Source organism: Pogoniulus pusillus, chromosome 14, assembly GCF_015220805.1.
Source record: "Pogoniulus pusillus isolate bPogPus1 chromosome 14, bPogPus1.pri, whole genome shotgun sequence".
Lineage (NCBI taxonomy): Eukaryota > Metazoa > Chordata > Aves > Piciformes > Lybiidae > Pogoniulus > Pogoniulus pusillus.
In genome coordinates, this window is record NC_087277.1 from 494,938 (window position 1) to 521,061 (window position 26,124).

The following is a 26,124-nucleotide window of genomic DNA, read 5'->3' on the forward strand; positions in this document are numbered from 1 at the left end:
GGGACATGGTAAGAGTACAGTATGTCAGTTGTAAGAGATTTAAAACACTCCTGCCTCAAGTGCTCTTCTCTTAAATTCTTGTGTGGTAATATCCACAAGTAGCAGAGGCTTTTAGGACATGATTTGGAAGATGGACTAATAACCTGGGCATAAAATGCATTAGAGGAAACCACAGTGTTTTAGCGTGTGTTGAAAGCTGCTTTACAAATGAAGAAGAGTCCTGTTCAGTGACCATCCCACCTGAAGTGCAGACAAACAGCTGAGAGCAGAGGCTTGTGTGTGGTGAGGGAGCTGCTCTAACCTCTTGGCTGCTTCTGGTACCTAGTGGCATTCTTCTATTTGATGGTAAGAAGGCATTGCGTAGCCTCTCTAAACTGATCCTGATCATTGGAAGACTTTCCTGAAGTAAGCTGACTCTGCATTATACAAACTCCCATATATTTTGCTCCCATAAGTTTGCTGATGACACCAAAGTGGGTGGAGTGGCTGCCACACCAGAAAGTTGTGCTGCCATTCAGAGAGCCTTAGGCTGAGAGTTGGGCAGGGAGAGATTTAATGAAGCTCAACAGGCTCAAGTGTAGAGTTGAGCACCTGGGAAAGAACAACCCCAGGGATCAGTATAGGTTGGGGGTTGACCTGCTAGAGAGCACTGAAGGGCAGAAGGACTTGGCAGTCTTGATGGAAGGATGGCCACAAGCCAGCAGTGTGCTCTGGTGGCCAGGAAGGCCAATGCCATTCTGGGCTGTGGTCAGTAGGTCAAAGGAGGTTCTCCTGCCCCTCTACTCTGCCCTGGTGAGGCCTCATCTGGAGGATTGTGAGCATCTGGAGCATTGTGAGCAGGCGTTGACGTGTTGGAGGGTAGCAGAGCCCTGCAGAGGGACCTGCCCAGGCTGGATGGGTGGGCAGAGGCCAATGGGATGAGACTGAACAAGGCCAAGTGCAGGATTCTGCATTTTGGCCACAACAACCCCAAGCAGCACTGCAGGCTGGGGGCTGAGTGGCTGAGAGCAGCCAGGCAGAGAGGGACCTGAGGGTGCTGGTAGAGAGAAGCTGAACATAAACCAGCAGCGTGCCCAGGTGGGCAGCAGGGCCAATGGCATCCTGGGCTGGCTCAGGAGCAGTGTGGGCAGCAGGACAAGGGAGGTTCTTCTGCCCCTGTACTCAGCACTGCTCAGGCCACACTATGAGTGCTGTGTCCAGCTCTGGGCTCCTCCATTGCAGAGAGATGTTGAGGTGCTGGAAGGTGTTTGGAGAAGGGCAGCAAGGCTGGGGAGGGTCCTGGAGCACAGCCCTGTGAGGAGAGGCTGAGGGAGCTGGGGGTGTGCAGCCTGCAGCAGAGGAGGCTCAGGGCAGAGCTCATTGCTGTCTGCAGCTGCCTGCAGGGAGGCTGTAGCCAGGTGGGGTTGGGCTCTTCTGCCAGGCACCCAGCAACAGAACAAGGGGACACAGCCTCAAGCTGTGCCAGGGCAGGTCTAGGCTGGATGTTAGGAGGAAGTTGTTGGCAGAGAAAGTGATTGGCATTGGAATGGGCTGCCCAGGGAGGTGGTGGAGTCTTTGTGCCTGGAGGTGTTGCAGCCAAGCCTGGCTGGGGCACTTAGTGCCATGGTCTGGTTGACTGCACAGGGCTGGGTGCTAGGTTGGGCTGGCTGAGCTTGGAGCTCTCTTCCAACCTGGTTGATTCTGTGATTCTATGTCCGTGTCCAGTTCTGGGTCCCTCAGCTCAAGCACAGGGAGCTGCTTGAGAGTCCAGCACAGAGCCACAAAGATAATTAAGGCAGTTGAACGTCTTCCTTATGAGGAGAGCTTGAGTGAGCTGGGGCCATGCTACTTGGTGAGGAGGAGACTGAGAGGTGACCTCATCAATAGTTAGAAATATGTAAGGAGTGTCAGGAGGCTGCAGCCAGGCTCTGTTGGGTGATGCCCAGTCGCAGCAGGAGGGGCAGTGAGTGGAAGCTGAAGCACAGGAGGTTCCATGTGAACCTGAGGAGGAATTTTTTCCCTGTGAGGGTGACAGAGCACTGCAACAGGCTGCCCGGGGAGATTGTGGAGTCTGCCTCTCTGGAGATATTCAAGAACTGTCTGGGTGTGTTTCTGTGTGACCTGCTCTGAGTGATCCTGCTCTGGCAGGGGCTGGACCAGATGATCTTTCGAGGTCCCTTCCAGCCCCTGACGTTCTGTGATTCTATATTAAGGCAAGTCCTAGTGGATCCCTTGTGATCACGTAGCACTGCAGCGGTGACCTGTGTATGTCAAAGGGGCTTGTCCCAGAGGGTTTCACTTGCTTTCAGTTTAGGATTAAGGTGCATACTCTGTTCTGCTTATCAGTTCTGTGCTGATACAGGCATGTCCCAGATCTTGTCAGCACCCTCCCTGAGTCTTCTGCGAGCTCCAGTGTAAAATGAGTGCAGCAGTGCTTGGTACATTACTTGCAGGCAGCTCAACTCCCAGTCTTTTGAATTTGTGCGCACTAAAACAGTGGAATTGTTTGACTGAAGCTGCTCCTGGGTCGTTTAAAGGTTCCCTGTAAAGCTGGAGACTTGACGTGGCAGACTCCTAAAGACTCTGAAAAGCTTGTCTTTGGTCACTTGTGGATTTGAGAGTCTTGGTTCAGAAACAGTGGCCCCTGTGCAGGCATCAACAGTCCACTGTAAGCATAAAGAAATGAGAAGCTAATTAAATAATTGAGTGATTTTTCTCTTGTAAACATTTGCTAGTAGCAGCAGCAGCAGCTCTGGTAACTTGTGACAATGGCTTTTTGCAGAACAGCAAAGCAGAGACACCTTGCAGAAGGAGACGAAAGGTACAGTTACTGGGCTTGGAGAAAGTCCACCAAATGGGAGCTGCCCTCCTGGTGCCCTCTTACTCTGCATGGCTTTGCTCTTCTAAAAACCTCCGTGTGAATGCGTTTTGAAAGGAGCTGTGCAGAGTGCAGCTGGAGTGAAACGGGTGACATTCCACTGCAAACGTTTGGTATCTGTAGGTCTGGCCTCCTTTGAAGAGCCTCAGAAGTCTTCTGCTACAAATTGCTTAACTTTATAGCACAGACTTTCTCCTTTAATCCAAATATCAACCCTTTATTTTCACCTTTTATTAGAAACAGCTAAAGACATTTACACCGTGTGAGGGGTTTGGTGTTCTAAGCATCAAGTGGAAAACGTTGCTGTCCTGTTGGGTTTTGTGGGGTTAGAAGGACTCTGCTAATCGCTGCAGCTGAGTTTCCCCTGCTGCAGTATGCCGCCGCTGAAGGATTTTATTTCTCAGCTTGGTCCATCTGAAAGGTCTGCCAGAACCGCGGCGGTTTCGACATTGTTTCCATTTGTTTACTTGCAGTTGGCTGTGCTTGTACTAAATGCTCAGTGATTAAACCCAGTGGAGCCCTAGCATGCTCTGGCAGCACAGGCGCTGACGTGCGCGGAGGGCGCTCAGTGGCACAGTGCTGCAGGAGCACAGAGCTTTGGGTGTTTCCCCTCCGTTTTCAAATTGTTGTGACGTGTCAAGCCAGACTTGACATTTAGTGGAATGAGCACCTTGGTTGCTGGTTCAAACCCTGTGTTTCCAAGAGCTTCTGCATGCTTTGGGTTTAGGTTTGATTCCACCCTTCTTACCGACCTTACACCGCAGAAGAACCGCAAAGCAAAAACATGGCTTTGATGCCTCTTTTAGGGTTATCTCTGTGTTAAGAACATCGTGGCTGGTATGTTCCAGGGTGCTCTGACATTGGAAGAGGGAAGCAGAAACGTGTCTCAGATCTGCAGTGCAGTTTGGTGAATGAGCTTCAGGCTGTGGGTTGTGGTGTGTTTTGTTGCAGCTCACCAGAACAGTGCATCTCAGAAAGCAGCTGCAGAGTACAGATGTTGGGAGTTGCAGCTGCCAGAGGGGAAGCTGTTAGTGGTCAGTTTTCGTCAAGAAGGAGCTTTCATTGTGCTAGTACAAAGCTGATGCTTGGTTAAATTGCCAGGAGAAGCCCAGTGGCCAAAATGAAGAGTGGTCATCTGCAGCAGGGTAAGGCTAAGTTTGGCATTCAAGCACCAATGAGCAGTGTTCAGGGGTTGTGGAGAGGATGCAGCTACAGCTGTGTCCATGGTGGGGTTTCTCCTTTCCTACACAAACGTTGTAAGCCTGCTTTCATTAGCAGTAGTGTGAAGCTGCTTGTTCTGATGGCAGGTGCCTGTGTCGCTTCCGTACACCAGGTTGGCCATGCAGCGGAAGAGAGCAGGCAGTGGTGGGCTTGAGCCCCTGGTGTGTTTGGAGGGCAGTCAGGAGCACAGAGGCCCCCAGCAGCAGGGCTTTATCAGCCCCCTCTGGCAAAAGCATAGGGTTGTGCTCCGCTGTCCGAGGAGCTTTGAAAATGGTTAAGTGAGACAAGCAGTGGTTATGGCGTGGAGGGCCATGCGGGAAGATGCTTTTCTCTCAGAGTCAAACCCTCCTCCCTTTGCAGAATGACTCCAGTTTGTTTTCCCTTTGCTCCCTGTTACCCGGATAAATGCTGTCAGCAGCAGCGTTTGCTGCGAGCAGCATGGGTGAGAGGAGAGGAGAAGGCGATCTGGGGGGTCAGCTGGGTTTCCCCAGCGGAGAGCTGAGCAAGGCTTGCCGAGGCAGCAGGTAGGAGCGAAGTGCTGAGCCGTGCCCGAGGTACGTTGTGAGCGTCATGTGCGCTCCTAGAAGGCTTCAGCCGAGCCAAGGCGCTTGTGCCGCGGCGCTTTGCGGCAGGCTGTGGAGCCGGCAGAATGCAAAGCACGGATGGAATTTGGGGTTGTGCTGGGCTTTGGGGCACGGCAGGAAGCCAGAAGTGTGGCTTTGTGTAGTCACCGAGGGCTTTTGAGGAAACGCAAAGGGCAGCGGTGAGCTCAGGTTTGTAGAGTTAAGAGCCCTGTGGCTTTCCTATCCCTTCCCTCTTGCCCTCTGTATGCTGCCAGTTTACACGGGTCGGTGCCAGTGGTAGGGAACTGCAGTGGGTGCTGCTTCTCCAAACGGCGGTGGCTGTTACTGTTGCCATCCTTGTGCGCCTTGGCTGGTCCCGGCTCTCTGGCTCCCAAGCTCTGTTTCTCACATAGCCTGTCTCCTTCCTAGGGGCTCGCTTTTACGCTGTGTTCTCTGCCTCTGCAGAACCAGAGCCATTTCCCTTCTTCTTGTCAGCAGAAACTTGCTGCTTTGTGTCGGGCGAGGTGAGAGCTGGGCAGTGCCCCGGGTGGCTCCAGTGAGGCCGTTGGGGTTCTGTCCGGTGCCCATCCTTATTAGCAGTGCACCATTGGCCTTTGCGTTTTCCTGTAACGAATCCCCTGCCCAATCTTTTCCCTTCAGCAGAGTGCCCTTGGGCATCGCTGAAGTGGCGATCCAGAATGACTAAATAAGGAGAGGATGGCTTTTAAACCTGGCCCCCTGCATTGCATCTGGAGTCTGTGGAGATGGTCTGAGGTCACTGCCAGCTTCCCTAGGCTCCGGTGCTGACAGTCTGGAGCATGTCCTTTCTTTCAAAGGCTGCTTTACACACGGTGCTGCAGGACCTCCTGACTGGAGCATGGGAGAATTGTTGGGAGCATGTCGATTGTTTGGTTTGTTTTACAAAGTACAACTGATTCGTCACCAGAGCTGCTGCTCCTTGACACAGTCCATCTGTGGCAGCTGGCAGGAATGCTGCAGTACACATTCTTTCCTCTCCAGGGAAGACAGGAGGGGAAGGCTTGTGGCCGTGGGCTTGGCTGTGTCACTGTTTACTTCCGGCTCTTTGGATTTAATTTTCCCTTTGAGGAGACCTCACCTCCTTGCCTATCATCTTGTGCACAGACTGGGGAGGATGGCAGTTCCCACCCTGCTGCTAGTGCCTGTGTGGACAGACGAGTGTTAGTAAGTGTGTGGTTACAGTAATGCCTTCCCACTTGTTCACAAACTGACCTCGCTGCCTGCTGCAGCCTGCAGGATTTGTGTTGTCTGTGCCGTATTTCAGGCACCGTCTGCCAGCTGCTTGTGTCTCTAGCGTGGGTCACAGAACGCTAGGGGCTGGAGGGGACCTCGAGATCACCCCAAGAGAGAAGGTGTCCTGTCACCGTGGCTGAGCAGTGTCATCTTTCTGCTTTCCATAAGGGAAGGTTTCAGCTCAGTTAATGAGAGAAAGTGGTTGTAAAACTATTCCCTTTGGTTTGGGAGCAGAGGCAGGTAAAGCACCCAGGATTCTTGTTGGTGATTTGTGGCTGAGAATGTTCCCTTAGGAGGGAAGGCAGAGTGTGTTAGGCTCTTGAAATAGGCTTTATTTAGACCATGAGAAGAAAATAAGTGTGTCATGGAGCTGTGGTTTTCCTTTATTAAGGGACCAGAACAAGATCACAGTATCACAGATAATTATACATTGAAAATTGATAATTATACATTGATAAAGAAAAAAGAAAGGTGATAGTGGTTTAAAACAAACGAGTGTAAGGTGGGACCTCTTTAGCAGACCTGGATGGCAGAAGGGTTTTTCTTGGTGTATTGGTTTTTAATTATTATTTTTAATGTATTGTTCTTTTTTTTTTTTTCTCCTGTTGTTTTGAATTCTCACACTGGAGGCAGGCAGTGTCCTTGTGGGGCACTGCTGTACTGAATGGTCCCATCAGCTGAGCAGTGCTGGCTCAGCTACGTGCTGGGACGTTTCTACCGTCAGCCTTTAACTGTGGGTTTGCTGCCTGCCTTGCCCTGGCCAGCTGGCCAGCTTCTGTACTTTCTCTTTGGAGAGGAATCCTGTTTCTGCTGCTGTACAGCTTCCTTGGATGCTTCCTAGTCTTGACCCAGTTGTTTCTGTGGTGCCATCCCAGAGACAAGCAGGTGGTTTGGGGCCGGTGTCCAGGCTGCTTGTGCCCTGGGGAATGCAGCCGTTCACCTCGCTGCTGTGTTTGGTCCTCCTATGTCTGTAAGGTACAAGTTGGGCTTGTATCTGCAGCAGTCTCCCTTGACATTCCCTTTTTCTGCCTTCTGAGTGACTGCTAGTGTCCAGTTTCTGATTTCACCTTTCTGTGGAAAAGGTGCAGCGATCCAGGGCACCCCTCTGGGAGGTCAGCAGAGAAACGCCAGGGAGAGCAGGGGTGCTACCATTAGTCGTGTCCAGCCGTGTGACACCAGGGTCATTTAAGCAGTGCCTTCTCGTTCTGCTGCCACAGAAGCAGGTCTCTGAGAGTTAGAACAATTCCTCTTGTACAAGCAAGCTTCCAAGAAGCAGGAAAATTTGCTCCTTTGGGGGAAGTTAGCCTGTTTGATTGGAGGTGGTCTGCCACCTACTGCAGCTGCCTCGTCTTGGAAGGACCTAGGAAAGCACTGCTTGTGCCTCCTTTTGGAGCCAGTCAGTTAAGCAGCAGGGAAGAGAAGGAAGCCTTCTACCCAGGGAACAAGTGAGGTGGGATATGTGGTTTGGGTGGGCTTTTGGGAGACACACACACTTCATTTATTGATTTCTAACTACAAGTCAGTATTGGGAAACATTCCAATGCCAGCTTAACTCTAGTCTTCGCCTCAGCTGCAGCATGCAAGCTGAGGAGTAAGAGAGTTTTGGCTGTCATTTGCTCTGCTGCTCTGCTTCCTGGAGTAGGCAGGTGCCTAATGTGAACGTGCAGCTGGATCCCTCTCTGTGTGCTCTCGGGCTCTGAGAAAGTCTGAAGTTGTTTAGCCTCAGTGACTTCCTTTCTGCTGGCAGTCTGTGTGGATACAAAACCCACAGAAACCCCCAGCTTTTGGGGCTTAATTACAACCTGCTGAAAAGGTGAGGTAGGGAAAACAGGACATTTGCAGTGCTGGAAGCCTGTTTCTCTGCTTCACAGAAGAACTTGTCCTGCATTTACTGAGTTGTCACCTCGGGCTGTGGTAGTGCCTGCACAGAAGCTCAGGGAGCAGGGCAGTGAAGATGCTGCCTCACCATAACAAAGATGATCCTTGAGCCCACTGCTTAACCACAGGGAGGTCTCAGGCTTGCTAGATGAGAAGGATGTAAAGGATAGAAGCAGCTGACAGAAAGAGTTACTGGGTCAGATGGTGAGAAGTTGATGGTAACATCAGCTTTTTAGAGTGCTGTGATTTTTGGGTGATGGATGTGATCCTAACCTAGCCTTTTTTTGTCTCCCCTTTCCTCCTGGCACAGGGATCTCCTCTGGAGGCTTTGCTGGAAGCAGACAGGTCTGTCCTGTCTGCACAAACACTACCAAGCTGGATTCCACAGTACACCTGAGGCCTCTGACTCTGCCGTGATCCTGAGCCATGCTTAGGGCTGCCTATGAAATCTGACCCGTTTCTAGTGAGTGGCCTCGCCATGAGTTTGCACCGGCAGATGGGCTCTGACCGGGACCTGCAGTCGTCAGCCTCCTCGGTGAGCTTGCCCTCGGTGAAGAAGGCCCCCAAGAAGAGAAGAATTTCCCTGGGCTCTCTCTTCCGCAGGAAAAAGGACACTAAGCGCAAGTCGAGGGAGCTGAATGGGGGTGTGGATGGCATTGCAAGCATTGAGAGCATCCACTCAGAGATGTGCACGGACAAGAACTCCATCTTCTCCACCTGCACCTCCTCCGACAACGGCACCGTCTCCAGCAGCAAGCCCAGCGGAGACTTCCTGGAGTGCCCTCTGTGCCTCCTGCGGCACGCCAAGGACAGGTTCCCCGAGATCATGACCTGCCACCACCGCTCCTGCGTGGACTGCCTGCGCCAGTACCTGCGTATAGAGATCTCAGAGAGCAGGGTGAACATCAGCTGCCCGGAGTGCTCGGAGCGCTTCAACCCACACGACATCCGCCTCATCCTCAGCGACGACGTCCTGATGGAGAAGTACGAGGAGTTCATGCTGCGGCGCTGGCTGGTGGCCGACCCCGACTGCCGCTGGTGCCCCGCGCCAGACTGCGGGTACGTGTGCCGCTGGCTGTGCCCTCAGTGCCAGCCACAGGAACCACGCAGCTGGGCACTGCTCACAGCATCCTGCCCTTGGGCAGGCACTTGCTCCAGACTGCGGGTATGTGTGCCGCTGGCTGTGCCCGCAGTGCCAGCTTCAGGGACCACACAGCTGGGCACTGCTCACAGCATCCTGCCTCAGGAGAGGGCCGTTGCATGACTTGAGCATTGTGTTGGGTGAACAAGAAAAGGGCAGAATTCTCTCTGAAACACAACAACACAAACCAAATTCAAGCCACAACCCACTCGCCAGAAGAACACTCTTCAGGCAGGACTTTTTCTGCTGCACAGAGGGAATTTCAGCAATGCAGACACATAGCAGCCACCTACCAATAAGGTTCATAGCAACAGGCAAAAAATCCCTCAGATGTTGCACTGCCAAGGCAATGGAGCAAAGTTCAGGCTAAATTAAATCATAGTCCATGCTTCCAGCTCTTGAGGAGTGGGGATTTGGGGGTCTGAGAACTGTTTTATTTTTTTTCCTGTAACAAGACCTCTCCAGCTATATTCTGTCTTCTGGCTGCCTCTCAACAGGATTCTGATGCCAGATAATAATCATCTTGCTCCTGCTTATTGTCTGAAGGGTGTGAATTTTACCAGTGCTTTAATAGCAGTTCTGCAACCCAGAATCCTGACAGGGGCAAGCTGCACTCTACTGAGCAGCTGCTCCTGCTGCTCTGTTGATGGTGCCTCAGTGCCCTGGTTCAGCAGGTTGCTTTGTAGAGATTGTTTGCTTTATCAGTGTCTAGAAGTTGTAGCCAGGACTGATCCTGATGTGCAGTGCACACTAAACTACCGGAAGATGCCATCTGTGTCAGAGCCTCACAGATGAACAAAAGGTAGAAAGAAAAGGAAGACTGTTGGAGAAACAGCAAAATAGGGCTGACTGTTGGGTAGATGAAGTATTCCAATGTGAGTGGAGCAAAGGTGGAGTTGGGTAGGTTCAGACTGGATGTGAGGAGGAAGTTGTTCAGCAGGAGAGTGGTGAGAGGCTGGAATGGGTTGCCCAGGGAGGTGGTTGAGGCCCCATCCCTGGAGGTGTTTAAGGCCAGGTTGGATGAGGCTCTGGCCAGGCTGATCTAGGGTAGGGTGTCCCTGCCCATGGCAGGGGGGTTGGCACTGGATGGTCTTTGTGGTCCCTTCCAACCCTGACTGACTCTGTGATTCTATGAATGTTCAGGTGCTTTATGCATGGGAGGCTTTCACATTTAAATGTGAAGAAGCACATCTGGAATGCAGGTGTGCTTTCATACTTGCAGTGACACAGAATTTGCTAGTGGTGGCCAAATGCAGGGCCTAGAAAGGTGACAGCTCTTACAGTGTTGGTGTTGTTTTTTGTTGTGAGTCCCTGACTTCTTGTAGAACATCAAAGAACAGTTAAATGAATGGCTCTCTTCTAGCTGTCACTCTGTTTGGAGTACAAACAGGTCCTAGAGATGATAAAACTGGAACCAGAGAGATCTTGAATCCACATTACCTGCGATATTAGGTGTGTTATTACTTCTGTCCCAGCGGAGAACCTCCCGGTCTTCCCCACAAGAGAACCATGGATACATTTGGAGAACCTGTTGTGGTAGTTAAGCCCTAGATGAGCTGCCCATATAAGCTGTAATGTCTCTGGAGCTAAAGGAGCCTAATGCCAGACGTGGTCCAGAGCACTACGCCTCTGGAATGCTTCACCCTTGGCTTCTGTTGCACACTGCAGTGCATCCTGAACGTTGTTACCTGAAATGCTATAGAAGTGTAGAGCAGCTGCAACCTGACTGCAGTGCCTTGGCAGCAGATACTGGAAAATAAAGGATACTTCCCAGAGGAAGGAGCATGGGAGAGGAAACCTCTTGGGCTTTGTTCCAGGCTGATTCTTTGAGGTTCTGTTTCTTCACATCAGCCTTCTGGTGCCATTTTAGCAAGGCTTAGAAATCAGTGTTCCAAACGCATTCTGCCTTCACTGTCTGAGTTGTTGAATGGCTTTGCTCAGAGTTTGTGTTGTTGGCATTAGTGGAAGACAGCAGCAATTCCTAGATTTTATCTTTGTCAAGCAGAAATAGGTCAGGCAAAATAGTGCAAATCCTTTGTTCCTTTTCTCACTACCCAGCCTTTTTCAGTTCCTGATCTTTGCCTCAGGTTTGCTTTACTCGCTATTACTTTGGCGTTTGGTTGCTTGTCTCTTCTCTCAGCCTAACAAGAACTTTTGGCTTTCACATCGCCCTTGAGAATGAGTGCAAACTGCTGAGCTTCAGCCTGTCCTCTTGTACAGTTTGAACCGAAGCTTGCTTTGTGCTAGAAAGTTCCTTTCTGAAGGTATGCCAAGGCATCGGTCCCAAATGGGGACCTGTTCTTAACTGGCAGTGGGAGGCAGGATAAAAAATGATCTGCAGTCTGCTCTTCAGACTCTTGGGTATGAAGTTAGGCAGTCTGGGATGTATCCCTGCATGCTGAAGCAGCACTGGGGTTAGTCTCTTGTGTACATGCAAAGCAATTCTCTCTCCAGTTGTATCAAGTGGGACATGGCAGCAGCATAGAAGAGTGCAGCAGATATTCCTTGGAAAATAAGCAGCAGAGCCTGTGTCACATTTCTGTTTGTCACTGCACCACCTGGGAACTGATGGTTGAAAAGTCTTATTTGTGTGCAGAGCTGCTTGGAGGGGAACCCCCAGATGTGCTGTTTTTAAACACTAAGAGGGACAGGCCTGACACTCACCTTGCAGAGCTGTAGGTCTGGCTGCTCCAAAGTAGCTCCATTTGCAGATACGTAGGAGTGGGAATAACTTTTTTAGCATCATTACCAATGAAGAATATTTTGCATTTGTATTTACAGCTGTGGTAAATTGGGGTAGGGGGAGGCAGGTGTGGTGGTGATGTAAAAATAAACAACTTAGTCTGTTGAGATGCAGCTGCCTTCATTTGAACAGCCATGCATATAATCCTTGCTGCTGGTGAAGTTTGTTCCGGGGAGCCGCCATGGAGCAGTACCTCTGCTTTAGGTGTGCACATCACTACAGCTGCTGTTGTTTCCTCTCTGAAAGAAGGTTATTGCATAAAATCACTGAAGATTTCCTTGTAGCATTCCTGTACAGTCTTAATCTAATGCAACAGTGAGGGAGTTGTGGAAGGAGGTGGTAAGGAGCCTGTGCTGGCCGCCTGGTGTCAGCTCCTGCTGTTCACTGCCCTTGTATCTGCTTCAGCTACTCTAGCAGCTGTCCTGTCTGCTTCTGTCTCTAGACAAGAGCAGTTTCCTTTAACAAAACTCCCTTTTGCCCCTTTTTCTCATTCCAGGTATGCTGTGATTGCTTTTGGATGTGCCAGCTGCCCCAAGCTTACGTGTGGACGAGAGGGCTGTGGAACTGAGTTCTGCTACCACTGTAAGCAGATTTGGCATCCAAACCAGACCTGCGATGCTGCTCGCCAGGAGAGAGCTCAGAGTCTGCACCTGAGAACAATTCGTTCTTCATCCATTAGCTACAGCCAGGAGTCTGGAGCAGCAGGTACTGGGAAGGGCTCTGTGGGCCTGAAACAGGCTCTTAGAGTGTGGAGGCTCTGGGCAGCAGCATGGCAGTTACCAGCGGCTCTAACGTAGAAACAAAGTATGCCATTTGGGTTGGAATTCAAATGCTCAGTGTTACCGTTTGGAGCACTCTGACCACAGCACCTGCCTTCAGTCCTACCCTGGTCACCATGTGAGCTTCTTCCTCAGTGCCTGCAAAGTGCCAGGTCAGAGGAAGCTGCTGCAGAGCACTCTCTGTTTGGCAGCTGCACTGGTTGTAGCACTCACCACTGAAGGTGAAAATTTCACAAGGCTGCTGAGCTCTTAATAATGAGATTCAAAGGCACTGATTCTTTCCAAAGAGCCTTTAATCTGCTGGCTGTGGGGTTTGACATCTGTTTCTGAGTCCTCGTTTGTGTTTTTCAGTAAAATGTTCATCCATCTTGGCTACCATAAAGTTAAATCATCTCAAACTCTAACAAGTGTGCAATCCTCCAGAAAAGCATACATTCAGAGGTTTGTGGAGCAAGAATCCAGTTTGCTATTGATAAGATTTGGCTCCAGGTCTCCCGAAGCTCTGATCTTTTTGGCAGCTTTTGTGTCTGCCTGACCCAACAAAGTAGATAGTGGATAGTTGAAGTGTCTCTTGCACCTTAGTTGTGCTTCTAGAGCTGCCATTTTCCAGTGCAGCCCTAGACTTGGGAGGCGCTCATTTGCTGTTTGTGCTGGCTCATTTTAACAAGGCACTCCCTCTTGTCTTTAAAACTGGCACCTTGCTCTAACTTGAAAATGAGTAGCATGCCAGCTCCATTCCTTGCCCTTTTAGGTGCTGCCAGCACAAGCAGCTGTAAGTCTGTGCTACCATGCTGTCAGAATTAGCTCAGTGCAGTTCCCATCCTGTGTGCTTGTGTTCCCACCTGGGAAGTGCATCCTTGCAGCTACTCTGGCCTTCTGCACTGCAGTTGGCAGAGGTAGTGTTGCTGCTGGCTCTGCACCCCTTTTGGGTGTTCTTTATACCAGTTACAGCTTCTCTTTTGCCTTTGTCCTGCCTGGTATACCACACAGAGGCAGTGAAGTTGGACTCCTGCATGTTATTTCTGCTGTTCTGAGTAAAGAGCTTGTCCTAAAGTGTGGCTGCTAACCACTCGTGTGGTGGAACCAAGATCACAAATGTGGCTGTGCCTCAGTGGCCCCTTGGTGGTTCCTGGCAGATCCAGAGTCACTCTGCATTTTGCAGTGTTTGGCTTGGGAACCAGGAGAGCCTCCAGAACTATTTTCTTAGAGGCAGTAGTTTATTCCTAGGGAGCGAGTATGTATTGAGCAGGGCTGTGGAAAGGAGTCTGTTTCGTGCCGGGGCATGGGAGGATGGAGTTAGATAAGAGGAAAGGAGAGTGCAGACTGAACGCTCAAGTACAGGATTTGCAAAGGCATGAAATGCAGAAGATTGTCTTTACAGAGAGCACACTGACAGTGCTGTGCTAGCACAGATGTTTAGTAGCTGGTTGAGAGAGGCTGCACTGAGCTTAGGAAACCCCTGAAAGAGTGTAGGCATTAACCACTCAGCTACCTGCATTGCGCTCTGATGCCTTCTGCTCACCAGCTTTACATCTCCAAGGCTTGCAAACAGCTTCTCTGTTATTGCTGAATCAAGACTTGCAAAGCAAACTTCTCAAGCTTCTGTTTCCCACATAGTGTTTCTCAGCCATCCCAAATGTGTGTGTGTTTTGATTAAAGCTCCTTCTCCAGGGCACTGATGGGACCTTCCTCTTCCTTTTTGAACAGCTGATGACATCAAGCCGTGCCCACGCTGTGCTGCTTACATCATAAAAATGAATGATGGAAGCTGCAATCATATGACCTGTGCTGTCTGTGGCTGTGAATTCTGCTGGCTGTGTATGAAAGAGATCTCAGATTTACATTATTTAAGGTACATGTAAGAAGAAAAAACTCTCTGTGGGTGGTGATTCTGTTTTCTAAAGTATGTAGAGGTAGATTCTGGGTGCCATAAGTTTGGCTTTCCTCCTGCTGGCCTAGGGAATCCCAGCTGAAGCACCCAGAGCTGTGAGTTTTGGTCTTGGATGCCCTTTGTTACTTTGTACTGTAAAACACTTGCCCACGTTTCATGCATGCAGTGTGTACTCAGGCCAGCAAATGACACATCAGGTGCACACGTAGCTGCTGTTCTTCCTGTGTCTTCATACTGCTGTATCTTTGTGGTGAGGAACAGAAAGGCTCTGTGTAAGCTGCTGGCATGAGGTGCTGTGCAGTGTGCTGCTCTTTCTGCTGCAAAGTATGCTGTAAAGGGAGCAAAATCTGACTGATTTGGTGTCTGTAACATCTGCAACTTGAACCTAAGAATTAGGATGAGGGCAGTTGAGTGCTGCATAGCTGTGGTGACTGATGTACAGTGGCTTCACCATTTCCTTTCTTCCTTCAAAGCCCATCAGGTTGCACATTTTGGGGAAAGAAACCCTGGAGCCGTAAGAAGAAAATCCTCTGGCAACTAGGGACGCTTGTTGGAGCTCCTGTAGGAATTGCCTTAATAGCTGGCATTGCTATTCCTGCTATGATCATTGGAATTCCAGTCTACGTGGGACGCAAGGTAAAGTCTGCTCTAGTTCCTAACGTGCTGCAGGTCTTCCCTCCTGCCTTGTGTGGCCTGGGTGGCACGGCTGGCTCCCTTCAGCCAAACCTGCCCTGAGCTGGCAAAGCAGCTTTGTTTCACTTGCACAGGAAGGAGCAGCAGGGATTTAAGGATGTTCTTCCTCTTGAAACAGGCAGAGCAAAGCACCAAACAATTTCCAGTTCCTGCATCTTGCCTTGGAAGCTCTCCCACACTTTCAGGAGTGCTGGTTTTAACCCCAGGTCTCCCTGGTCTCCTTTAGGATTAAACAACGCTTAGAGAAGGAAGGCAAAAAGAAGATGGTTTTTGCTTTCCCTTAAAGCAGGTCATTACCAGTGTTCCAGTGCCACGTTCTGCTGGTAGAGGCCTCTGTCCACACACGGGTAGCAGTGCATGGGCTGGGCTGGCTGCGGCCTTGGTTAGGCGGTTGGTGGACTCCTTCCAGCAAAAGGGTAACTGATGGCTTTGGCTGTAAGGTAAATGGCAAAGTGCAAGGGAAGCAAAGTTGAATTTAGGGTAGAGGAGTGAGTTACCCACGTGATTTGGAAATGATGGCTTGCTTCAGCAGCTGCTCAGCGTTCAGCTGCATTTTCTGGGTGGCATCCGTGGAAGATCTGCTTTTGTCTGTGTGGATTCTCACAGTGAGCAAGAGGCACAGGCGCGTGCCTGTGTGTACCGGGGTGGGCTGATTCCCTCTCACCTGAGCTGTTGCTGCTAGGCAGCGTCCAGAGATGCAGTTCTTCCCACTGCATTGTTTTATCCTTTTCCTCCTGCCTTCTGCTGCAGCTGGCTTTCACTCCTCTGCTTTTCCTTGGTCCCATGCAGTCATGGTAAGCTGCAGAAAGCAGCAGCTGTCTGGTTTAGATCAATATTGTCTGTTGTGCTTTTTCCCAATAGATTTTTAGGGTAGTTCTTCCTTGCTGAGCACCTTTCACACATTGATGGTGAAGTCTCAGGAAGCTTCTGTAGGGGCAGGCTGAAAGCTTCCACAGGGCCTTGTTCTGTGACTGCTGTCACAATGCTTGCACTTCTCACAGCTTGCAGGTGCTGTGAGGTTCCACAGGCTCTCCAAGTCTCATTTTCCTAGGAAAACTGATTTTTCTCAGATCAGTCTAAATTCTTCTCTTACACTACATTTTTATTGACCTGTCTTCAGCTGGCATAATGAATCCTTTGCAGCAGACAATTTCATATTTGATATTGAAGTCTGTTTCTTACCTCTCTGGACAAACCTGGCATTTCCTTTTTCTGTGACAAACTCTGTTTTCAGACCTCTGCTCCTCACCTCCTTCTCTGGAGGTCTTTGGAGTTGTTCATCCCACTCTGGTTCTGCCCAGCTTGAATAGAGCAGTGGAGCTGAAGCATTCCTACTGCCAAGATAAGTGAGAGGTGATCCCATGCCTGACACTGCCACCTCCTCTCCACACCATGCTGCTGGCATCCCATGCACTCCAGAGCTCATCCCTGTGCCCCACGCTGCTGTTTTAGGCAGCTGGCCTTTTCCTAAGGGAAGCTCGAGCTCGTAGCCATTGCACAGGCAATGAGCTACCTCTTAGTCATTTCAGACCATTGGTTTTCAGCTTCTCAAGACCGGTTTGGTTCTGGCATTGCAACTGTGCCAGGTTGCACTGACCTGACATTCAATACGCACATCCTTCTCCTTCCATCTTCCAGGTTACTGGGAGCATTGGGTACCCTTGGCTCCACATGTCTTGGAAAGGCACAGAGTGAAGAGTTTCGGTCTGAGGATTAAAAGCCCTCCCCTGACAAGAGGGCTCTGTCCCTCAGTTTCCACGAGGCTGGCAGTAGTTTTCTCTAGTCCTTTGCAGCCTGCTGGAGTGCCGTTGCAGACAGCATCACCACTCGATTCAAGTCGTGTGAGACACCTGCTGCTTTCCACCCTCGAGGCAGCCTTCTTGACACACGAGGAAATGAAACTGACATGAGTTCTACTTGAGAAAAGTCCCCGTGGCTGCTCTGTTGTTGTGTCTTCAGCTCCCGGGTTTTCAGAAAGTTTGTTATTAGTGGCTCTGGACCTGGGCCTGCTGAGATGTGCTTCAGATCAGACCATGTGAGTGCACTCTAACCTGCTCTTTCCCCACAGACCTTACTCCTTTGTCCCCAGCCCCCTGGCTCACAGCTGAAGGGAAGAAAGTTGCACACACCTCCAGTTTCACCTGCTGGCTCCTGCCTCTCTGTTAAATAGCAAACTGACCCGTTCTGCTCTTCCTCTTACTAGTGGCATGCTGGTAGGATTATTTCTTATTGACTGTCCCTTGCTTGTTGTCTCCTCTCTCTAACCTCTCTGATTTTGTCCTGACACCCTCCTGCTGTTCCTTTGTACCCATTCATAGCAGTCTGACCTACTTTCTATTTTCTGCTGCTGCTTCGGAAAAGGAAGCTTTGTTATTCTCTTACAGCATTCTGTATGTTGTCTGTATTGGAAGAGTTCATGCTTGTGCTGAGGGAACTGCTGCTCCTCTTCTTATAGACACAAGTCTCCTGCAAGTATTGAAGTCTTTCCTTCTGGCCTAGTGTTTTACTTGGCTGTTCTTTGTTCCATACTCAGTGTTCTGAAGTCTTTTGTTTTGTAGCTATCCCTTCCAGTCTGACCACCTAGCTGGACGTTTTCAGTTGGTCCCTTCCACACCTTGTTGCTTTAAGGAATCCAGGAGCCTGTACATGTACCTTTGTTGTTTGCATTTTGCTTCAGTAAAGTTGCCCTTAACACTAAAATTCAAGGCTTGAGATCATCACAGTAATTGCAGAGAGCCCAAGAAGCCTGATCTTCCTCAGCTTGTGACTTACACTCTGCTGCTGTCAAGTGTTCATCTTCAGTTTTTCCTTTTCAGTCCATAGGTATCCACAGTTGGCTTTTTTCAGGTGCTCCCTTGCTCCATGCAAGGAGATCACTCTTGCATCATGAACCTCAGAGTGTCTGCTCTGTGCCTTCCATACCTGTCCTGTCTGAACAAGTGCAAATATTTTGTGTGCTCCAAAAAGGAAATTGCTCCCCCAGGTCACTGCTTAAAGCTTTTCTTTAGAAAACACAACATTTGGCACAACTTGCAGCTCACTTTTTGTCATCCTCTTTGTATGTGGATATAAAACTCTGCTGTGCTGCTCCTTAGCAGCAAGGAGTAATGTATCCTGGTGACAGCCATTGAGGTAGTGACCTGTTGCTCCTGTGCAATTGAATCGTAACCAAAACTGGTGGCAGATGAGGTGCCTGGCCTTGAAGAGCCATGTGTGGAGAGAGCAAGTGGAGCAGCACAGGAAATGCCTGGAAAGCAGTGCTCTTTGAAGGCTGCCTGGGTTCACGGGGCATTGGCAGCAGGTGAGCTTGAGGCAGGCCCCTGTCAGAGGTGCTGCAGGCTGGAACCATCAGTAGGAGCTCGAGGTACTGGACTCCCCTGTGAACTGTGGCACAGCTAAGACTTGCAAGGCTCAGGTTTGCTAAAGTATTTCCTGGCTCAGCTTGCCAGGAGGCTGTCAGAGCGGTGGAGTTGTTGCTCTCCCCTCCTCCCAGCCTGCCTTACTACAAGAGTCTCCTGGCTTTGCTTCTGAAGATCTCCTAAGCGGTGACGGTTTCACTCTGCATTGTTCAGGGAAGGATGGCTGGGAATAGGTGCCAGTTTGGTCAGGGGTGGGAGTTGTTTGATCCTGAAGCTTGTCTGCTTTTGCCAGCCACGTAAGCTAGAGCAGTGATGGAACACAAAAGCTGCCCGCGGTCCCACTCCCCTGACTCGAGGCAGGACATAGCTGCTTGGGGAGAGGGCTGCTTGCGTTAAGAAGTGAAACATTTCTTGGAGGTCAGGAGTGAGTCGTGGCACAGTGTGGTGGGAGCAGGGCACAGGCCCAAGCTCTGTTGGTTGCTGGTGTATTACAAGTAACAGTCATGCTCTAAGCTGCTCTCCTTTTCTTCCCTCAAGATCCACAACCGCTACGAAGGCAAAGACATCTCCAAGCACAAGCGGAACCTGGCCATAGCAGGCGGCGTCACCTTGTCTGTCATTGTCTCCCCAGTCGTGGCTGCAGTAACTGTAGGTAAGCAGATACTGGTCTGTGTGTGCTAGCACCTTGCAGCCAGAGCTGCGAGCGCTCTGCAGAGCAGCGGAGGAGTCCTGCAGTTTCCTTCCCTGGGCGAAGGAGGCGAGGCAGAGAGGGGGCTGAGGCAGAGCAGTGCTTCAGGAAGTGCTGCATCCAAGTGAAGCATTCAAAGTCATTTCTGGCTTGCAGATGGAGGCTTGCACGTTACCATAGATGGCTTCTAAAACTGAAGTATTTCAAGGTGTTTCTGTTAAAGGAATGGCCAGGAGAAGAAAGTTGTTGCCACAGAGTCTGTTCCCACTTGAGTAACTGTGTCAAACTGTGCTCAACATGGAGCTGGAAGTGTGCTCAACCCTGCTGTTTGTCATGCTCTGTGAGCTAGTTTGAGTTCTCTCCCGCTCTGGCTCACAGGGATTGTTGAGGAGCAAGTTCCAGCTGTATTTCCAAGTACTTGTCCCCTTACTGTGTGATTCCAGGATCACTGTCAGCACACCTTGATCTTTTTGGAAGGAGTGGACTTGCCCAGCACTGCCTTGCTCCTCCTTTGTTGCAGCAGAGGCAAAGCTGCCATGGATAACCGATCCAGGTTAAAACCCAGTGCTTAGTGTGGAGCTGCATCAGTCCCCTGATCCAGTATGTGCTATTCCCCCTTGTGCCAGGAGTGGCCTCAGGAGGACACAGGGCTGCTTTTAACAAGTGATGCTTTAAAGTGGCTGTGAAGCAGTGGCTTTAAACTGCTGCTTACCAGCAGAGGACCCCTGTGCACATGCAGGTGTGCCAGGCACAAAACTCCGCTGGCTCTCCACGTTGCATTCCTCTCCTGTAGCTGTGGTGTCAGACCCCTGCTAAGCAGGTAATGGGGCATGAAGTCTCATGGGTGGCTTCATACAGGTCTGTTTTGCCTCCTGCTTTACAGCTGTTCCTTATTCCTGGCCAGAGATCACAGATGACTGTCAGGGAAAGTGCCTGGGTTTTGTTTTGTGGTGGTTTTGCTCTTGTGTCATCAGCACAAGGCCTGCAGGCTCAGGGCTCTCAATAGCTTACAGAATAATGGCCTCCAGAATGTGGATTGTATTCCTGGATGCTGAGGATCTCCTGGTGAAAGGGACTCCCTGTACCTGGAACCCTTTGGTTAGACTGAGGAGGTCTACACCTGTACCCTGCCCTGTTCAGAAGGTGCCAGCTTGCCATCGTCCCAGGCTGCCATTTTTCTCTGCCCTCTGTGTACATCCACCAGCAAAGCCATGGAGTGGCTTGGTTCTTGTGCCAGCAGAGTAACCGTCACAGAGTGCTGGAAGGGGTGGCATGGATGTGTGTGCACATCTGGGTGCACTTAAGCTCACAGTTCCTCTGCCTGGCTGCCCTTAATTCCTGCTGCCCTGCCCCACAGAATTGTTTACTTCTAAGGCACACAATTAACATTTTTAATCACTGGGATGCAGGAAACATTGAAGATCCCACAGGAGTAATAATGTTGCCTGCTGTTCAAGGGGAGCAAAGCCCTGTCTGACTTCAGTGGCTGCCACACCAAGCCCCTTATGAAATTAGCAGAGCCTCTGACGTGTTGGCTTACGTGCAAAATATATCTCTGCTCTTTCTGCTTCTCAGGTGGGACACGACCACCCCCAAAGGAGCTTACATGAACCTTCAGAGTACTTACCTTTTGTTTCTAAAAGATGTCATGGATGTACCTGAAGTGTGAAGTCCTCAAGCATTAAGCTTCTCTGCCTGCAGGTGCTGGCGGAGGGCAGCTCTGCCTGCTGAGGGTCCCTGGCACTTCACCTCAGTCGTTTACCGGTAGTTGTTAATGGTGCTCCCTCCTGATTTCTCTCCAGTGTGGTGTGAAGTGACTCTGGCAGTAAGATGGCTTTGTGCAGTGCCAGTGCCATGTGCTGACAGGCTGCTTCCCTCCACAGGCATCGGCGTTCCCATCATGCTGGCCTACGTCTACGGCGTGGTGCCCATCTCCCTGTGCCGCAGTGGGGGCTGCGGGGTCTCGGCGGGCAACGGCAAAGGCGTCAGGATAGAGTTTGATGAAAACGACATCAACGTTGGAGGAACAAATGCAGCTGTAGGTAAGAACATGCTTTTGTTTTCTCTGCACGTGGGCTTTGTCACTTCGATTCACTGCCCTTAGGGCCTTGAGCGCTGCCTTGCACTACTTCTGCTGGTGCCAGAAGCCCCTTCCCAGCTGAGGGCATCTTCTCTGGGTCCCTGTCATGCCGTAATACCAGCTGAGATTTGCTTGCCCAGATGCAAGTCTGTGCACAGGTAGAAGCTTCTCAGAGGCCTGGTCTTTGGAGCCTTGGTGGCCTCTTCATCTCTGCCTGGGGGAACTGAAGGCTGCTCTGGTCTCTGTTTTGCAATGGCAGGGCAGTAACCTTTGTGCAGGCTGTGTTCTTCACTCCGGGTTACCTGTCCTGCCCACTGCCACCTCTGGCATCTGAAGTGAGCTGTAAGCATGACAGCAACTACAAGAAAGGTCTCTCTTGTTTGGAGACAGTTCTCTTCCTGCGTGTGTTACAAATCCTCGCTCGCAGCATAGTTTCAGGCAAGGTTTCCATGGTCGCGTTCTGGAAGCTGCTTCCGTAACTGACAAGGCTGCTTTGTCTCTGCCCAGATACCACTTCAGTCGCGGAGGCACGGCACAACCCTAGCATAGGGGAGGGAAGTGTTGGAGGACTGACTGGCAGCTTGAGTGCAAGTGGCAGCCACATGGACAGGATCGGAGCCATTCGGGACAACCTCAGCGAGACTGCCAGCACCATGGCCCTGGCTGGGGCCAGCATCACAGGGAGCCTCTCGGGGAGTGCAATGGTTAACTGCTTCAACAGGTGAGGGGCTGGCTGCCTGCGGAGGGGAGGGGCTGGGGACGGTGCTTCCACAGCCTGCTTGCCTCCCAGCAGATCTGCCACACCAAAATCCTCAAACAAGAGGGTGAGTGGGGCCTGAGACCTTGTTCTGCTTCTTCCCTGGAGAGCAGCCTCTGGCCAGCAGTCAGAATGTCACAGCTGTTATCTAAGCCAGTCCTGTTCACCCTTAAAGCAGAACTGCTGACTGGTTCAGTAGTCTGCAAGTACTGAGCTGTGCCTTCTAGCACCTGGGTTTAGAGTGCACCGAGGGAGGGAGGGAGAGGGGAGGCTTGCCAAGCTGGTAACTTCTTGTCACTTCCATGCTCAGTGCCTGCTGTTAATGGCAGCCTTACTGTTTGCTTGCTGGCCTGCACCCTGGAGAGGAAGGGAGTGTCTGGAAAGGACAGAGAGAGATCAGGGTGGAATTTGCTCCTTTCAGTCAGGTGCTAGAACTGCTCTTCTTGAGTCCAGGCTGTACAGTCAGGAGTTCCCTTGTGGTGAGACAGGCATTGCAGGATGTGCCTGCTGAGAGAGGTGTGTACCTGTTCTCTTCCTGACAGCTGGGAGTGGAAAACAGACCAAAGCCCTTGCAATTCCCTAGCAGAACACAGATCACAGAGGCATTTGGCAAAAGGCTTCTGGTTTGATTTCTGTTTTATCTGCTCAGCCCAGCTGAGATTGCTCAGGTTTCTGTTGCTCTTGTTGCAGTGGATGACAATGCAATAGAAAGCAGAGCAGGGAACACAATTCTCTGCTTGGTGTTTGATTAGTAGTAATTCTGCAGCTGCAGAACCCCTGGAACTGTCATGTCTTGACCTTGGGCAGCCCTCTGGTGCAGGGCGCAGTGCAGTAACTGCAGAGAGTTGTAGCCAGGCCTGCAAGCTGTCGGTGTCAGTCTGTCAGGGAAGGAAGAATCTGGAACCTCTGTTCAGCAGACAACGTGGCGTTGTTGGGAAATGATCTGGGTTTGCTGCGGCTTGGGTTCGGGGCTTTGTTGCTCAGTGGTGTGTTGAGTCGTTCACATCCCAGGCATGCGAGACCTGGGGACAGGGCCTGCTCCACTAGGGTAAATGTGTCCGTCTGGACTGGAGTAAGCAATGAACTCTACGCACTGCCGGCTGGTGATGTCCAGTGAGTGTGCAGCAGGGCTTGCAATTTCTGTTTGTGTTTTTGTCTCTCCCAGGCTGGAAGTCCAAGCAGATGTGCAGAAGGAACGCTACAGTCTGAGTGGAGAATCTGGCACAGTTAGTTTGGGAACAGTTAGTGACAATGCCAGTACCAAAGCAATGGCAGGATCCATTCTGAACTCCTACATCCCTCTGGACAGGTAAGAGAAGATTGCCAGCCCGTGCTCATTAAAGGGCATTCTAAAGCTTGCCTCACCTGCTCTGCTCCAGTGGTTAGTTGTTGAAGCTGCAGACTTTGCTGCAGGCTGGGTTCTGCGTGGCTGCCAAGGTCATTTCCAAAGCAGAAGGCCATGGCTGTAGCTCAGTGAAATCTTTTGTCTTTCAGACCTCTGCTTTCTTTGGGCTGTTCACTTGATGAAACACCTCAGACTTTCTTTTGCTTTGTACCTTGGAACACAGCAAGAGTTTATTGTGCTCCCTTAGCTGGCTTGCCTTAGTGACTGCTGTGCATCTGGAGGTTGTCTCGCTCTGTACTTTTCAGCATGTCTTTTCCTGGAGGTTTTTCCTCAGTTGTCTTAGGGACAGAAAGGGATCCTAAGTCTTGCCATCAGAACTGTGGTTGGGGTTGCATTACTGACTGTCCAGAAAGGAGGCATGGTGAGGTTTTGACAATCTCTCTTCAAATAAGACGGGAAGAATTTCTTCACTGCAGGAGTGGTCAGGCTGTGGAGTGAGGTGGTGGAGTCCCTGTCTCTGGAGGTGTCCAAGAAACATGTGGCCATGGCACATGGGGATATGGCTTAGTGGCCACAGTGGTGTTGGGTTGGTGGTTGGACTGGATGATCTTGGAGGTCTCTTCCAACTGAAACCGTTCTGTGACTGCTCGCTCTCACGGACTCGTTCTTGTTCTAGGGAAGGCAACAGCATGGAAGTGCAGGTGGACATCGAGTCGAAGCCAGCCAAGTTCCGACACCACAGCGGCAGCAGCAGTGTGGAGGACGGCAGCGCTGCGGGCCGCGGCAGCGCCGGCTCCGGCTTGCCAGAGGGTAAGTCCAGCGCCACCAAGTGGTCCAAAGAAACAACAGCAGGGAAGAAATGCAAAGGGAAGCTGCGGAAGAAGAGCAGCATGAAGATCAACGAGACCCGAGAGGACATGGACGCCCAGCTGCTGGAGCAGCAAAGCACCAACTCCAGTGAGTTTGACTCCCCCTCTCTCAGTGACAGCATTCCCTCGGTAGCAGACTCTCACTCGAGTCACTTCTCGGAGTTCAGCTGCTCGGATATGGAGAGCATGAAAACCTCCTGCAGCCATGGCTCCAGCGACTACCACGCGCGCTTTGCTGCAGTCAGCGCACTCCCGGAGGTGGAAAACGACCGCTTGGAGAACTCTCCACAGCCAAGTGGAGGGCCTGTGCCTGTCCCCACAGCCCCAAGTGCTGACGCTCCACAGCTGAGTTACATTGCTGAGGAGAGTGTTCATCTTGCATCTTCCACAGATGCAGGTTTAGGTGCTGGGGAAACACTGAAAGAAACAAACAACAACCATTCACAACACCCTGTGGAACTGAGCATTGCTGTTCAGACTGAAATCTAAGCCTGTAAGTGCTGCAGAAAAGTATTTACCACTAAAGAGCCCTGTCTGAGAGCTGGCTGAAGGACGTGTGGCTTCCCTAAGCTTATGTGACCAGCAGAAGCAAGGGTTTGATACAACTGCATTTTATATCTACTTGTCTGGTAAGACAAAACACCTCATGTGGATCTGACCTGCGTGCAGAGACAGGAAGGCTTTAACCAAGTGCATTACAGCAGTGCAGATACGTCTTTGTTTTGTACTTTTGCCACAACTTTGCTTGAAAGCATCTCCTTGGTGTATTTAGAGAAACTGGCAAATTCTTCATATGTTAAATGCTGAAAAGGTTAAAATGTCCTGCACTGTTCCTTTGGAGAAGAGGGGGTTGGGATAAGTGGATGTTAGCTGAGCATTAGTGACTTCAAACCATTCATGTGTGAACTCACATTTAAGGGAAGCAAAAGTTTTGCCGAGACCTATACAAAGAGATTGCAACAGTGAGTACTGGTAGTTGGTGATGTTTGATATCTGGACACGCTCGAGTGCATGTGGAATGAGCTGTGGTGCTTCAGATGGCTGTAGCCTGTCAGAAGCCTCTGTGTGTATGCACACTGAGCAGGGTTATGACATTTTGCATCATCTTGAAAGAGATTGGTTCTTAGTGCAACAGGGTGGAGTGGAGGAGTCACCTGTGACTTATTCGTGCGACCAGCCGTGCAGCAGATAAGGCCACTCTGGGTTGTGAGACCTGTGCATGGGTAGCATTGCAAAAAGGCAGCTGCAGTCACCTTCCATTAGGGCGTCAGGAGGGTGCCCCATCAATTCTTGGTGCCTTTGCAGAGACTGGGTTTGAAGTGCCTGGTCACTTGAGGATGTTCCTGTAATGCTTCCAGAAGGTCCTCTTTGGCCACCTCGGATCACAGAGGAGAGTTCTAGGGAATCAAATGACTGTGGTAGATAAATGTGTTCGTATTAGCCTACCAAAGACTCACTCAGGCACTGGAGGATGTGACATCTCTGCCAGACATGCACAGCGTCAGGCCCAGAATCGGAGGCAGTGCAATGACTGCCCGAGTGCAAAGATGGGTTCCAAGTGTGCTGAGTTTTAGTTTTCCTTGTGCTCAGCTGTACAGATTCCATATGCAAAAGCTGAGCACAGCAGCAGCTGGCCAAAGCCCCTGCACTGTTAACATTTTTTTTTGCTATGTAATTCACTAAAGTGGAAAACAAAAAGCAACCCCTGGTGACTATCAGCATAGCAGGTAGCAGTGTTCTGTCTCGTGTTTCATGTATTGCCATTATGGTGCTACTGGGAGTTGGGTTGGATGAGAAGAAAAGGCCATGAGCTGCAGTGCTGCCCCACGACTCCTCACCAGTTTCAGTGGTGTGCTGACAACACTAGTGCCAGTTCTGTTCTCGGGGCATGCTGGGGGCAGTGTTTGTAATTTGCTCCACACCCTGCCTGTAAACTGCATATCTGAAATAAATGTCCAAGTACTGACTCCTGCTGCTGCCTCCTTCAG

At 50.7% G+C, this 26,124-nt stretch overlaps 1 protein-coding gene across 3 annotated transcripts in view; it reads left to right on the forward strand.

The window, feature by feature from the left end:
- RNF19A (ring finger protein 19A, RBR E3 ubiquitin protein ligase) overlaps positions 1–26,102 on the forward strand; it is a 51,277-nt gene extending 25,175 nt beyond the window's left edge. For all 3 annotated transcript variants that reach the window (XM_064154019.1, XM_064154018.1, XM_064154020.1), the window contains 9 exons: positions 8,102–8,850; positions 12,172–12,380; positions 14,162–14,306; positions 14,819–14,981; positions 18,935–19,049; positions 20,969–21,127; positions 21,673–21,886; positions 23,088–23,231; positions 23,944–26,102. In XM_064154019.1, coding sequence (XP_064010089.1) covers positions 8,234–8,850; positions 12,172–12,380; positions 14,162–14,306; positions 14,819–14,981; positions 18,935–19,049; positions 20,969–21,127; positions 21,673–21,886; positions 23,088–23,231; positions 23,944–24,625 — 2,448 coding nt within the window. In that variant the 5' untranslated portion in view covers positions 8,102–8,233 and the 3' untranslated portion in view covers positions 24,626–26,102. The remainder of the gene's footprint in view (positions 1–8,101; positions 8,851–12,171; positions 12,381–14,161; positions 14,307–14,818; positions 14,982–18,934; positions 19,050–20,968; positions 21,128–21,672; positions 21,887–23,087; positions 23,232–23,943) is intronic.
- The last annotated feature ends 22 nt before the right edge of the window (positions 26,103–26,124 follow it).